Source organism: Micromys minutus (assembly GCF_963924665.1).
Source record: "Micromys minutus genome assembly, chromosome: 7".
Lineage (NCBI taxonomy): Eukaryota > Metazoa > Chordata > Mammalia > Rodentia > Muridae > Micromys > Micromys minutus.
The window spans coordinates 3,351,255-3,366,620 of record NC_137976.1 but is presented as its reverse complement, the minus strand read 5'-3'; the positions used below and the strand labels follow the sequence as shown (position 1 = coordinate 3,366,620).

At 39.3% G+C, this 15,366-nt stretch overlaps 1 protein-coding gene across 8 annotated transcripts in view; it reads left to right on the top strand.

Annotated features, from left to right (window-relative positions):
• TTC3 (tetratricopeptide repeat domain 3) overlaps positions 1-15,366 on the top strand; it is a gene marked incomplete at its 5' end in the record, with an annotated part of 91,797 nt that overhangs the window by 41,377 nt on the left and 35,054 nt on the right. For all 8 annotated transcript variants that reach the window (XM_080919117.1, XM_080919116.1, XM_080919115.1 and 5 more), the window contains 11 exons: positions 2,170-2,230; positions 2,425-2,509; positions 4,303-4,437; positions 5,139-5,219; positions 7,625-7,737; positions 9,047-9,167; positions 10,827-10,949; positions 11,809-11,910; positions 12,826-12,918; positions 13,468-13,532; positions 14,431-14,567. In XM_080919117.1, coding sequence (XP_080775243.1) covers positions 4,318-4,437; positions 5,139-5,219; positions 7,625-7,737; positions 9,047-9,167; positions 10,827-10,949; positions 11,809-11,910; positions 12,826-12,918; positions 13,468-13,532; positions 14,431-14,567 — 955 coding nt within the window. The remainder of the gene's footprint in view (positions 1-2,169; positions 2,231-2,424; positions 2,510-4,302; positions 4,438-5,138; positions 5,220-7,624; positions 7,738-9,046; positions 9,168-10,826; positions 10,950-11,808; positions 11,911-12,825; positions 12,919-13,467; positions 13,533-14,430; positions 14,568-15,366) is intronic.

Here is a 15,366-nt window from a genome sequence, read left to right as displayed (position 1 = left end):
AGATAAGATGCATTGCTTGTCCTTCGAGCATTGTCTCACTACCAGAGTTTTATTAGTGTCTCATCTAACCAGAGTCCTCTGTCAGTATTTCTTCCTTATTTAACCTTCCTCATAAAGTTTTTATACCACAGGAATGGCTGCTGAGTTTTTGAGACATAGTTTCAGTTTGTAACCAAGGTGGTCTCACCCTCTTACATGCTAGGATTATGGTTGTGAGCTGCCTCATCAGGCTTTGTTTTGTCTTTCCTATATAAAAAGTCTGTTTGCTGTTCTCCTATCAGAGCATTTGTCTACTTTTGGCTCTGTTTAGGGATGATTTTACCTTGCTGAGAAAAGATGTCTGTTCACTTGGAGTACTATCGCAAAAATTACACAAACTGGGTATTTTATTTCTGTATGTGAGAAGCCCAGTGCCCTGTTCTAGCAGATTTAGTCTCTAGTGAAGCACTTTTCATGATCATAGATGGCTGTGTTCTTGTGTGCTCACATAGTAGAAGGGGGAAGGCATCTGTCCAGGGCATCCTGAGAAGGTGTGATGTCATCTGTAGTCTGATCAATACCTGGAAGGGTCAGCCTTCCAACACTAAGTTTTCAGCACTTGACTTGCACAGAACAGGGCTTTCAGAGCATACCCGTACTTTGACTTTCCGATAACTTGGCTTGGTTTAATTGTGTGTGTTAATTGCATGTGCTCTTTAGATGAGATGTGGGTATGCATGCTTCATGTATTTCTGGATCTCCCTTTGTATTGTATTTTGATGAAAATCTTCCTAAAGCAGAATGTATACAACTCTGCTTTTTACGACTGAATCTGAGAACATACAGATTTTGTGATGGTTGAAGGTTACTTCACACAACAATTTCTTACCTCAAGCGTTCGTGGTGTCTCTTTTAGGGTTCTCGACACGGGATTGTGGCCTTGCCACTACTGACATCCCATCATTTCCTTTTCTTTCCCTTGTTTGTTGGTTTTTCTTTTCATCACTTGTCTTTCCTGCTTGCAGTTCCATCTTCTCTCAGGCTCCATTTCTCTCTAGTCACTTAGTGCTAGCAGTTTCCTTATGGTAACAGGTTAAGTGCAGGGTTGGGAAATCAGGCGGTTGTGTTACCTAGTGCAGTCTAACAGGATGTGAAACACCTTTGAGGAAACACTTTAAACGTTGCAATACGTCACTGTGAGGTAGTGTGCGTAATTAATTTGTTTTGTCCATTCCCACACAGCAGAAATCCAGCTCCCAGCACCCATAACCAGTTAACTCGCCTCCAGGAATGTCAACACCTTCTGACAACCACTGACACCAGGCACACATGGTGCACATGCAGGAAAACACACTCGAAATAAAAAGAAATAAATCTAAGCATTAAAAAGAAACGAAGCCAGAATTCTGTTTTTCCAGGTTTTATGTTTGAAGACATCAAGGTTCTCTTTATCTGACAAGTCCGTTGCCATCTCTCCACTTTCTGTCACACACACCCTGTCCCTCTTGGCACACTGCCATCTAACATAGCTGTGAGAACGTCACTTTCTGACTCTTCAAAGAAGCAGTAACTTTCCCCTGCCAGTGGAGTAAAGACTGTCTTACAGAGCAGGGATCTGCAGTGAGGTCTGTCACTTGCCCCTAATGTCTACCTTGTAGCCCATTTCTGTACTTGTGGAACCCTTTAGAGAGCATGTCTACTTAGTATTTCTGAAATGAGTACCAATCTTGTGTTGAGTAGTTTTTCAAAATCCTGATTAGTCTCAAAACCAAACAGCTTTTACAGTATATTCCAGCTAATGTGATTTTTTCCCTTATAGGATTTAGAGTGGAATTAATATATCAGTGGCAACTTAGTGTTTATTAGTTTATTTTGGTAATGGTTTGCTCACTAAAGTTTTTCGTGTTTCTTCCACTCTAGTTGTAAACTGCCTGAGAACAGCACCTGTTGCCTGTGTTTCTTTTCTATAGACCCAGAGAGTAACATCCTAATTTGAATATATCCTTCCAGCCCTGCACTGTCAGCAGCTTGTCCTGACTTACTTGGAGTTGTATTCACAGACACTATGCATCTTATTTCAGTTTATGTGTGGATTTCTTGCAGTCCAGTTAATATATACTTCTGTCTTTTACTCATAGTCTTGGAGGTTTTATGTACAGGTCTCAGGAACAAATACTTTTATCTTCACAGGTCAGCCTCCAAAACATAAAGGAAAGCAAAAATCACGAAACAATGAATCAGAAAAGCCCAGGTTGGTTCTTCTCTCATTTTATAGGGATTTTAATGGCGATAATGGGATTTTTCAACTATTTCTATTGAGAAAATTGAGTGATTCCCCATTTACTCAGTATTTGAAGTGACACCTATAAATGCACGCATTTCTTCATATGAGTACAACTGCTTCATTCTCACAAGGTTTTACAGTGCTTGCTTTTTCTCCTTCAGTTCTAATTCACAAGCGACTTTACAAGTAGATTTGAAAAGCATTTTGGATAAACAGTTTTCAAAATCTTCCAGAGCTGCACACCAGGTAAGAGAAAAGGCTTTTTCTGTAGAAGGAGCAAATTGTTTCCCCAAGATTTAATAATACTAGCTTCAAATATTTTTTTAAGTATTTAATAAGATAGATAATTGCTTACAATTTTATTTTGCCTACTGTAGAATTATTAGAGCTACCTGTTCTGAATGTTTTAACATGGATTAGATACATACAAATTCTTTTAAGTTAAATAGTGAAAAAAAAAGCAATAAGCAGGATGAAAACTGAACAAGTTAAAAAAATAATAAATTTTTTAAAAATGGCATTTTAAAATGGCTAAGGCTACTACTTATTTCTCAATATGCCAACCAGTTAGAAATTGGTTATTTTAGATCTATATAACAAATCTTATAAATGACTAAAACAAGTTTCTGATTGTTTGCATACAAGGCAAGTTTAGAACTCCTAATGGATTTTAGTTTTATACTGATCTTACTGAGTTTTTAAAAACCCTGAAGGACTTGAAACAGGCAGTAACTTTTGAAGGTACAAAGTTTCTTTAATTATTCACCATAGATACTTAGGCCTAGTTTGTTCATTCAGCATGTTTGTAGTAGAGCTCTTCTCTATGATGAGAAATTTGGGTCTGTGGTAAGAATGTTCAGCCTGTTCATTAGAAACATCCAGTCCACAGAATCTAGGTTGGGCTATATTGAAGGAAATAATTTTCAGTATAATTGTCTTGCTCTATTGGTCTGTTTTCTCACGTAACAAAGCAGATGAAGCATATTTTTGGGAGAACATATTTTATGCTATTAAGTTCATTTCTTAAATACGGTTTTATATGTGTCTTTAATAATGTAACAAACATCAAGTTTCTACAGAAGCTGTTCTTTTCCTTGGGTATTGCGAGAGTGGGTTTTTTTTACATTTGATTTATTTGGGTGGAAATCAGCAGGAAGCTTTTGTGTCACCGCAGCCTCCCCAGTGGGATGAGATTTTGTGCATATTTGTATGTAGTGTGACACTAAAGATCTTGTCTTTTCTCTGCCACTGACCAGCTCATACACGCATGGTTTCCAGTGTCCCTGACTCCTCCCATCTATATGGGACTGTGTGACTCACACCCATTGTTGTGCAGTTAAAATATAAGCTTAAATGATAATGTGCATATATATCATCAGATTACAAGGTATACTTGTATAAAGGTACCTTTAATTGTAGTTTCTTGTCTTTCATTTTGAGTTCAATGAGCTGATCTCTGTCCTAATGGGTTTTTCTGGTTATAGTTAGGTGCATATTTAACAGGTCTGGAATAAAAACTTGGAACAGCCACCCTTTGCTTATAGTTAAGGTTTGTTTCAAGTCAGGGTGACCGTTGTTGAAAATGTGAGCGAAACTGCTTGAGTGCTGGATGTCCTCTGTCCTGTTTTAGTCCCAACTACAACACTCACTTGTGGAAGTAGTGTCTTGGCATGTTGTTAAAACTTCAAAATGCAGTGCTGGGCAAGGAAAAAAACAAGCTCTATTAAATTGAGCCCCTTTGTTCTCAGCTGAAACAGATCAGGGTAATGTGCTGACACAGTACCTTTAAAAACTGTTTCTGAGAAAGGGATTTCATGATACAGCGGCAGTTTAGTATCTGCCTACCATGAAACGCTGCTGAGCATGCCACGGGATAGCTCAGTGTAGAAAAGTGACTCCTACATGGTTTCCTCTGATACCTACCTACATACATAATAAATGTAATTCAGTTTTTGAAAATTTTTTATTATTGATCAACTTACTGTCTGAAGTTTTACACTAACAAGATATAGGTTTTGACTCATGAATTTCCTCCACAGGACTTTGCTAACATCATGAAAATGTTAAGGAGCTTGATTCAGGACGGGTACACGGCCTTGTTAGAGCAGCGCTGCCGTAGCGCTGCCCAGGCCTTTACAGAGTTACTCAATGGGTTAGATCCTCAGAAAATAAAGGTAAGCTTGGTAGACTGTGACATTTTATTTTTAGTAGTCTATTTTTTTAATTGTGTGTACATAGGTGCTATATGTATGCCTATAGAAAGGTGTCTGATCCCTGGAATAGAAACATTTGTGAGCTGCCATGTGGATGCTGGGAATTGAACCTGGGTCCTCTGGTAGAGCATCCAGTGCTGCTAACTGCCGAGTATCTCTCCTGCCTAGGACTGTAACTTCTTTAGTAACAGTAATACATCTCAGGTGGGTTTAACTTGTATAGTGTACAGTAGACCTGAGAGATCAGGTGACTCCTCTGGTGTGGGAGGTGAGTAGCACCCCCAGTTAGTGTGTGGTCCATGTGTGTGCTCACTCCTTGGCCATGGTTTAGTTCTCTTAGAATCTCTAACCTTTGCCAAGTTCAGGATTTTGACTCTTGTCAGTCTTAAGCAAGGTAAGAGCAGACCCCTCAGTCTGTCTCCAAGCCCTGTTACATGCAAAAGAATGCAGCCTTCCTAGTCCATTATAAACTGGGCCTCCTGACACTGAGGCCTGAGTGGTAAATCGTGCACAGCCATAGTAGCTTATTCTGCAGTTATGTTTCTAATTCATCTGCTTGTCAGTAAGATGTCATTATCTACCTGTTGTAGCTGGGAAGTTACTGTGATACTGAGTGGACAGGATTGTGTTCATGTTATTAACTAGTGCATTTTTATCGACAGCAATTGAACCTGGCCATGATTAATTATGTATTAGTAGTCTATGGGCTTGCAGTTTCTCTCCTTGGAATAGGACGCCCTGAGGTAAGGTGTTAAGAGAGATAAAGGACTGAAGTACAATATTGAATGTGGAAGGCATTTTGAAATTGTTCTCTTATTTTGGCTCATTTCTTTCTTGAAAGACTAAAATAGTTGAGTTTAACTTAATTTTATTTTGTGAGGGTATTGTGGGCATTGAACAAGGTCTTGCCATCTGCCTAGTTTGCTTTCAAGCTTGCTATCCTCCTCCTTCCAGCTTCTAAACACCAACATAAGGTGATGGATGGATTGTTTTTACAATTAAGTTTGGCCGAGTAATGATTCAGGGCTGGAACAAAACCAGGAGAGTCATAAGTTAGAGACCTGCCTGGGCCAAGACCTGGTCTTCAAAGAAGAAAAGAACATTTTCTTTGCATTCCTAGTAGAAAAACACTATACTTGGCAGTTTCTAGGAGTCCACATTTCCAGAGAAGAAATGTATTCCGAAAGTGTGATGTCAAGGGATGGGCAAGTGGAGCAGGTTACCACTGTGAGCCCTGTTCTGTGTGTCTCTGTGACAGAAGTGTACTACTTGTATGTATCTAAGTCTGTAATTGTAATAGTACCCCTAACCACCTCCACATCACACAAGTGACCATCGGAGTGGGCCTGGGGTGGTGGTATACATCTTTGACCCTAGCACTTGGGAGGCAGAGGCACATGGATCTCTGAGTTCAAGGCCAGCTTGGTCTACAGAGTAAGTTCCAGGACAGCCAGGGCCAAACAGAGAAACCTTTTCTTGAAAAATACCAAAGCAAAACAACAAAACCGAAAGAAAGTAGAATGGGCCTGGAGAAGTTGTGATTATTGTAGTGTGATGTTTCATTAGAAAAACTAAACATGGAAATGATGTTGCTGACTGGGCAGTGTGTCCATGAGTGTGGGATTGCTTCTTGCGTTGAGCTTTCCATAAGTGCTTGTGTGTGAAGTGTGACTGCTTTGGATTACATGACTTTTTGCCTTCTGTTTCCCTGTCATTCTTACTGAGAGTGTTACTTGGTTTCATAGTCTTAGTTTCCATGGTTTGTGGTTTTACATAAGGTTGAAATGCTTCCAAATGCATTCAGCCTTTTTTAATTTTTTTGACATTGCAGCAAGAAATCAAGTTTTTAAAAATCTCATAGTTTGAGACTGGAGAGATGGCTCAGTGATTAAGAGCACTGACTGCTTTTCCTGAGGTCCTGAGTTCAAATCCCAGCACCCACATGGTGACTCGCAACTATTTGTTATGGGATTTGGTACCATCTTTTGGTGTCTGAAGAGATGAAACAGTATACTTACATATGTAAAATAAATAAAACACCCACACTGTAATTTTATACATGGATGTATTTATAGCAGTTTATGTAATATATACTCTTCCTGCCAACCCAGGCCCTAAGTTTTTCTAGTTACATATAAGCTTAAATTACCACTTAATTAAAATTAAAATTCATGATTCATTTTCAAGGGTTCATGGTGCCTGAGGTTGTTTTTCTTGTTCTTAATATGACCGTAGGATTGCCTCCCATTAATTTCTGTCTGATTTTACGAATAGATAGTTGGAATCAAGACTTCAGAGTTGAAGTTGAATGTGTGATTTACTGTAAAAATAGTGGAAGTGATAAAAAATTTTACTAGAACATATACATTCAAAAGATTATTCCCAGATTGGCATCTCTCAATTTTCTTTTCAAAAAATTAAACGTAATTTTTAATTCTTTAGGATTTTCATGTGCTTGTACCTCACTCCCTTTTCCATAACTCCTCCTGGAAAATGCCTTCTGGAATAGCTCCCTGGAAGTCTGTGTGTAGCCTATCTTGGAAGCCTCCTTTGGAATAGGCCTCAGAGCAGCAGGGGCACATTTGTCTCCACTTTCTTTTCAGTCACAGTGTGGTTACTGTTACTTCTCACGACTAGGGACCCTAGGTTTTTTAATAGGATGATAGAATGTATCTGAAGCAGAGAAATGCCATTGCTGAGAATACTAAGTATAGACTCTTAAGTTCTCTTTAAGTTTTTATCAGGGAGCAGAGTTTTACACAAGGGCTTTTCTCAACCTGTGAAGTGCCACGTTGGTGTCACTGGAATGGCAGTTCTTCAGGGAAGCAGCACTTCTACCTGTATCTTATGCTGTCTGTACCCAACTCGGTTGACACATGAATTAGCTCCGTTGGTGTATAGGGAGTGGGCCTGTGCGTGTCCGTAAACGTTTGTCCATTGGCCGTCTGTTTTCAGCAGGACTGCTTTTGTTGTTCCCCTTGAATTTCCATGAGTGACACATGCCAGTTATAAGAAAATAAAATAAGATAAACTTTGCAATAGGAACTTTATGATACATAGGTATTTTTCTAAATATTAGAGAAGAATCAACTTTGAGATAGTTTCAGCTTTTCTCTCATGTAAATGACTGTTCTCACTGCTTTTGAAGGAACTGTCTGAAGCGGAAAACCAGTTTAAGAGGATTATTGAACACTATCCCAATGAGGGGCTTGACTGCTTGGCCTACTGTGGAATAGGAAAAGTATATTTGAAAAAAAACAGGTTAGTAGAAACCACGGGAAGTACAAAGTTGATGGTCTCTGTGATGATTAATTCATTTTATACAAGGGATTTTGGCTGGGCGTTGGTTGGGATATTTTGCTGAGTATACATGTGCATACATGTAAGTAGCTCTCTTCTCTCACTGCTAGTTCGTTGTTGTTACTTTGATAGATGAATTTCCTATGTAAGTCTGTCTGGCCTGGAACTCACAGAGATACACCTTCCTCTGCTTCTCGGGTGCTATGATACAAATGTGTGTATCAACACACTTGGCTAAAGATGTATTTGTTTTATGTGTATGGATGTTCTGCCTGTATGTGAGTCAGTGCACCTCATTCATACAGTGCCTGAGGAGACAAAAAGAGGCATCAGATCCTCTGCAACTCTAGTTGGTTGTGAGCTGCCACTTGAATGCCAGGAACCAAATTGTGGTCTTCTACAAGAGCGGCAAATGTTCTTAACCACTGTCTCTGCATGCATGAGCGCGCGCGCACACACACACACACATACACACACCCCTCCTTTTTAAATATAGGTTTTTAGGGTCTCAATATATAGTTCCAGAACTTGATTTGTAAATCAGGCAGAATTTGAATTCAGAGGTGCACCTGCCTCACAAGTGCTGGGATTAAAAGCATACATCACCCCGGCCAGCTTTATCATATCTCTTTAATTAATTGTTATTGAGAATATATGCAGACTGTGTTACAGCACCTCATGTGATCTCAGGGCAGATCTTGTTACACTCTGTGCATCCATAAATTCACATGGGTTCCAGGTGTAAGACTCCTGTCACCAGGCTTTGTGTTCGGTACCTTTATCCTTCAAACTATCAGTCTGTGTGGCCTTCCACTTCAGTGTCCGAGGCAGAGTCTGCCAGTGCACCTGGAGCTTTTGGTTTCAGCTAATCTGGGCTGGCCCGTCAGCCTCGGGGCCTATGGACTCCTTCCAATCTCTTCCCTCTCCATAACATGGGGTATAGACTTGTGCTGCTGCACTGGACAAGCTGGGAATCTGAACTTAGGTCTTCATGTTAGTGCAGCAGATCCTTTGCTGTGATGTCTCTCTGTCCAAATTTGAGTTTGCTTTGCTGTCTTAGGTGTGGCTTTTTTTCATACTTGTGATCAGGTGCTTCATTTACATATTTGTAACAAGTAGCAGTAATGTCTTAGTTACTTAAAAATGTATTAAAGTGGATATTTATGTCTATCATGTTGTCTTTCCATCAGGCTTGTCTTGGTGAATTACTGTGGAGTAAAATATTATGTCACATCTTCAGTATCTTCTTTCTTCCCAATTATGTCTTTAGATTTCTCGAAGCTCTTAATCACTTTGAAAAAGCAAAGACTTTAATTTATCGTCTCCCTGGAATTCTAACTTGGCCCACAAGTAATGTGATTATTGAAGAATCTAAGCCAGAAAAAGTCAAGGTAACTTTATGTGTTCAAGTATTCTATTCTGGCTTGAGAGCCCCTCTACAAGAAGACTTGGGACTAGAGGACAGAGGTAGCAGCATTCCGTGCACACTTCCTGTATGCCCTGAGTGCTCCTGGGAGGCCATGGGCGCTCCTGGGTGCTAGTCTCCTGCCTTTTGCTTATTGTCAGTTTTCTTTAAGGCAGTCTGTAAGTAGTAAATCATGATCATTCCTGTTCACACATGAAGGGTGATGGTTCCGGTGATGAGCACAAGGTCAAGAGCAAGGAAGCAGCAGAGTTGGACACAGTGAAGCAGTGTGCGTTGCTGTACCTAGGTGTCAGTATGGCAGTGGAATTTCATTACAGTCACTATAGTTACCAATACAGTACTCAACTCAGAAAACAGGAAATCAGTGTCGTGTTGAGGGCCATAAGGATTCATTACCGACTACAGAAAGACTAAATCACATGTGCATTTTGTGAGTGAGTACATACTCAGATGCTCTTAAAACTTGATTGTGGGTGAATCGCAATTAGCTTTCAAAACTCAAGAAGATTTTAAGAGACATTTCTGCTCAGAAACTATAAATGTGACCAGTTAGCACACTATCAGTTTCAGGGAAATACAAATGAAAACCAGAGCAAAATGCCACTTTGCACCTACTAGGCTTTGGCAAGGATCCAGGAACATAGAGCCTTGATGCTGGTTCTGACCTAAGTCAGCATATGTGCGACAGAAACAGCCTGACAGTTCTTAGCAAGTTAGTTACTGGATGGTATGGCTGCTTCATACCTCAGCGTGCACAAAGGAAAGCATGCTCTCAGAAGAACTTGATGTCTGATGGCCATATCAGTACAGTCTGTAATAGCCTGAAGGGAGTGTGATCTGGAGCCATGGCCCTGTGAGTAAAAGTATTAGTTGCTTTTTGGAGGATTCAGGTTCAATTCTCAGCCCCCACATAATAGTTTACAACCATCCTTAACTCCAGTTCCAGGTATCTAATTATCTTTTCTGAGATGTTTAGCACCAGGCACACACATGGTACATGTACACAATCATAGTATAAAACACAGACAGATTTTTTAAAAATATTAAAATAGGCTGAAGGGAGAAATGACTGTAGTGTCACATAATGAACAGATAATTAAGAAGCACTGGCACTTGTCACAGGAGGATGAACGTTGAAAACATGATAAGATAAAACCTAAATTTGAGTAGAGTACTGTGCTCTTGTGTGAATTGTCTGGTGAGGTAGTTGGAGTTTAGCAAAGCTGTTAGTGAAGAACAAAGCTGAGGATGGCTAGGAGTCCATACAAGCCTGGAATAAGACATAGGAGCGATTTAAACAGAACCAGCACTGCAAATGTGGCGTGGATGAATGCAGGTGCACAGGCTAGGAGTGTTGGTTCTAGATGATGTGATGTGCAGAGCTGCCCGTGGCCCCTCTACCGTCTGTAAGTCCTCTCAGTCCTGAAGGAGATTTCTAAGACTAAATTGTACAGTGACAGTCCATGGCTACAGAAGGTTAGAAGTTTTCCCCAAACCTGAACTGACTGTTTTAAAGACAAAACTTAGGCTGTCTACACCTGATGACAGGAGGGCTTGAAATCACAGGCGGCTTTGTTGGCACGTTAGTGTCGTAACAGTGTTTATCATTTTTATCTTGTTATAGATGATGTTAGAGAAGTTTGTTGAAGAATGCAAGTTTCCCCCAGTGCCAGATGCTGTTTGTTCTTATCAGAAGTGCCGTGGATATTCCAAAATTCAGATTTACTTAACTGATCCAGACTTTAAGGTAAATAATGAACTTACTATTTTCCAAAAGCATCTCAGAATGAATTCAGAATTAGTTCCCTGCATGGAGGCTCACAGGTTCTCTTGCTTGGTAGCATTCCTGTTCTCTTCCCTCCCATTCCCCTGTAGCTCTTGGTTATCACACATGGAAACCAAAGGAGCCAAAGCAAACAATGTGAGTTGTCTGGTGACCTAGAAAGCTGGCTACCTGGCTGCATTTTCTCCTCTAGCCACTAAAACAGGAAACAAAATGACTGTTTCCTCTGATTTATTACATTTTAAATACCTTGTAAAATTGGAATATGAAAATTTAAAAGACCATTGAAGCCTGAATTCTCCTGTAGAGACCTGAGGGGAAATCTGTTGTGTAACTGAATCATTTATTAGCTTATTTAAGAAGGTAGTAGCTAGGGCTGGAGAGATGGCTCAGTGGTTAAGAGCACTGGCTGCTCTTCCAGAGGTCCTGAGTTCAATTCCCAGCAACCACATGGTGGCTCACAACCATCTGTAATGGGATCTAAAGCCCTCTTCTGGTGTGTCTGAAGAGATCAGCAGTGTACTCACACACATAAAATAAATAACTCTAAAAAGGAGGAGGAGGTAGTAGCTGTAGGTCAGATGAAATGATGTTTTTCCAGCATGTGGTGTGTTAGGAAGGACAGCCACCTTCCTACTGTTAAAGTCAAGTTCACCAGCAGCACAGCCAGGCATTTGGGGAGTGGAAGTATATCACACCGTAGGGAAATATCATATCTCGTTTTATCTGTTGGCGAATATAAGATTTTAGTTTTTTCAGTGAATGCTATCATGAATTTATCAATATAGACATTTTAAAATGTATATAATTTTTTAAACCCTAGGGTTTTATACGAATTAGCTGTTGCCAATACTGTAAAGTAGAATTTCACATGAACTGCTGGAAAAAGTTAAAAGCAACAACTTTTAATGATAAAATTGACAAGGTAAGACATAAGGTTAGATTTTTGCATATATTTGTATATTGATTATTTTTCTCTGAAAAAAATTTTTAAGTCTTTAGGAAGTATGTGTTTTCTCCCTGGCATTGTGCCCAGAATTAGAAGGTTTCACACAGCAGTAGTAACAGGCAGGAAAGCAGCACTTTTACTTAGCTTCTGCATTTGACCATGTGATCAAAGGAAATGTCTCAGTGCTCGCTCTCATCCATATCTTAAGTTATGCTCTACAGGATTAGTTCTCTGAAGGTTGTCCAGTTACACCAGACAGTAGTAGTGGACAAAGTCTCAATATACTGTTGTTTCTCATGCAGGGGTACTTGGTAATTGTTGAGAACACTTGTAAGAAGGTATAATCTTATGGTCTAATTTGCATTAATTATACATCTAGTTTCTATTATCTGTGGACTTACAGAAATCTTTTCAAATCTCTCTTTTGGGGCAGAAAGATGTAGTTATGACTCAGCAGTAGAAATTGCTCAAGTTAAGTGAGTCAGGTTCTGTGTAACTAGAAGGATGCTGTGACTCAGAAGCTGCCGTGGAGTCTAAATGCCCTCCACCGACTGTTCCCTTACTCTGTCCACATGCACTCCATCAAAAGTCCCCTACTCTGTCTTGCAATGAGAAAGCATATAGTCTCTTGATTGTCTGCTTTAAAGTTTTCAGTTGTTGGTCAGGGTTGAGCGGAGGCAGCTCTGTTATGTGTGCTTGAACATGGTTCACGCCATGTGAGCTCACTTTGCTTTGACAAAGCAAGTAACACTCAGAACATACATTCTTTGTATGAGAACTTTAGGGCTTACTGAAGGAGGCTATACTATATTTTAACAGTTCTTGTGGATATAATGGTGTATGGGTATGTTTATCTACTACAAACATAATCTTTTTCTCTTAATCAAAAAGGATTTTCTACAAGGAATTTGTCTCACCCCTGACTGTGAAGGAATCATTTCCAAGATTATCATCTTTAGCAGTGGTGGTCAAGTTAAATGTGAAGTAAGTGTTTGGTAAAGATGCTTCATAAGACTGATACGACACAGCTTAAGTGTGTGGACTTGTGTGGGTCCCATTTTAGAGAAGACAGGGATGTTACAATGTGCATTGCAGTGAGGCTTTTCTCAGTCCGTGCTACTGGGAGGAGAGCTTTACATTGCAGTTATATTGGTTTTGTTCTCGGATTTAAGCCCCTTCAACTTTTGGGTACTGGTGGGGTGCGGGCTTTCGGGAGCAGCAGTGCCTTAGTTACTCTGAACGTGGCGGCCTGGGATAACAGCACTGAGCAGCTGCGACAACACTCACAGTTTATTGGGTTTTCTGCTTGGCTGTAATTTTATAAAACTTCTTCCTTCAGTGTCTCCTGTCCTGTTCTTCTTTCCATCACTTACTTTGTTAAAGCTTCTTGGGCTTCTGTGTGGGTGAGAGCCTCTCTGCTGTCCTGTCAGTTAGCATTGGTGGTGTGTGCTTCTGAAATGCTTACTGCCTGTGCTTTTGTTTTGTATCATGAAATGATGAGAAAATTCTTAGATGTCTCTGTTTTATTTTAAGTTTGAACACAAGGTCGTAAAAGAAAAGGCTCCTTCAAGACCTGTTCTGAAACAGAAATGTTCTAGGTAAGACTTTGAACATCCAACAGCAGTTTTATGGTGTCTTGTAGAATATAATTATAATAAATGTAAGTTTCTAAATTGTGCTGTTTTTTAAAGTGTGGGTACAAAACAAATATTTGAAAATGATTTTATGTATTCTTAAAACTAAAGGAACTAGCCTAAACTTGAACCAGAATCACTTAATGATTGATGCTTGAAATTAAGGCATTTTATGTTGTGACGTTTGTTAAACAGATCTGATACTTGGGTAGAAATGTTCTGTTTCATTCATGGATGTTTTACCTTTAATTCCAATGCATTTTAAAAGGTGTTTTTGTTTTTATTTTTTTATCTTTTCAGCAAACATTTTTAAACCAATAAAACTCTCAGTATGTGTCTAAATTACTCACCTGTGCATCTTTGTTCAGTCCTCTTTTCTGTTTCTTTCTGGTCCTGCTTCTTTTCATTCTGATGAGTGATTCTTCTTTCTTTCATTAGTATCATTTGTGACCAAAGCAAAAGAAAAGGTGAACAGAATTACTTGTTGGAATATTTTCAGTGTAACCATATCAACCAGATTATAACATTGTGGGCATGACTGTTTTCCTGTGAGACCTGGGTCAGATGGGAAGTTAAACGTGTGGACTGTCCTTCACATTGACTGTGCTGTAGTCTGTGTGGTTGGAGATAGCACCTTAGTTACCTGACACTTGATAACTGAGGTACTGTTCTCATGAAGTTAAGTTTCTTATTTTGACTGAATTGATGTTATAGATCAATAAGTTTTGGGTTGAACAGAAGTTATAGAATAGGTTCACTAAAAAGTGTCTTAACTTATTTGGAGAATATATTTAAACTAGACAAAATAGTGTATTGAGGTTAACACATAGATAAATTGTCACTAATTTTAACTGTCTATCAGCCTTGAGAAGTTAAGACTGAAAGAAGATAAAAAGTTGAAGAGAAAGATCCAAAAACAAGAGGCAAAAAAGTTAGCACAAGAAAGAATGGAAGAGGACTTAAGGGAAAGTAATCCACCTAAAACTGAAGAGCCAGAAGGTATTTGAAAGTGCAAATTGTAAAAAGAGTATATACCTGTTGTACAAATATGAACATTCATTTTAGATGGTGTCATACTAGTTTTTACTAAATCAAATTTCACTTGTAGTTACTGTTTTAATACTTAAAAATGGGATTTTTGTTCCAATTTTAATACTGCCTCTTACTAACCTAGATGTGGTTAATGTTAGCACTTAGGCGGCTAAGGCAGGAGGTTGCCATGACTTTGAGGTTATCTTGGAATATATAACAAGGCTTTGTCCTAAAAAAGTAAAACCTAAAACCATATACAACCTTCTGTTAGTCTGAGACAATCAGGTTGGTATGGAGAGCTCTTACTCTAATGTAAAACCCCCAGGAACCTGCGCTAGGCTCACCACTTCTCCAGTGATGCAGCTTACCTGACATGACGTTCCCGTGCTCTGAGCCAGCATAGAAATGATCTGGGAACTGTTGAGTCTGACAGTCAGTGTGTTAAATCAGAGACTGGCTTGTGGACCTGCCCTTGGAGCTTAGAATCGAAATAATGTTTGCCCCTTTTCAATCATGTGCCTCCGATGAAATATTTTTCATTTGCTCTTGAGTTGTTTTCATCTGCCTAGTATTTGAGAAATGCCTCAAATAAATCAAAATTTTTTTCATTCTGAATTTTTTTCAGCAAATGTGTTAACTTTGCATGCTTACAGACTAAGAACATTGCATCTGAAGTTTAGTTGTAAGGCTAGGGAAGAATATTTGGGAGAAGAAAGCTTATTTTAGAGGAAAATGGTTTTCAATACAGTTTGCAACTCTCTTATAT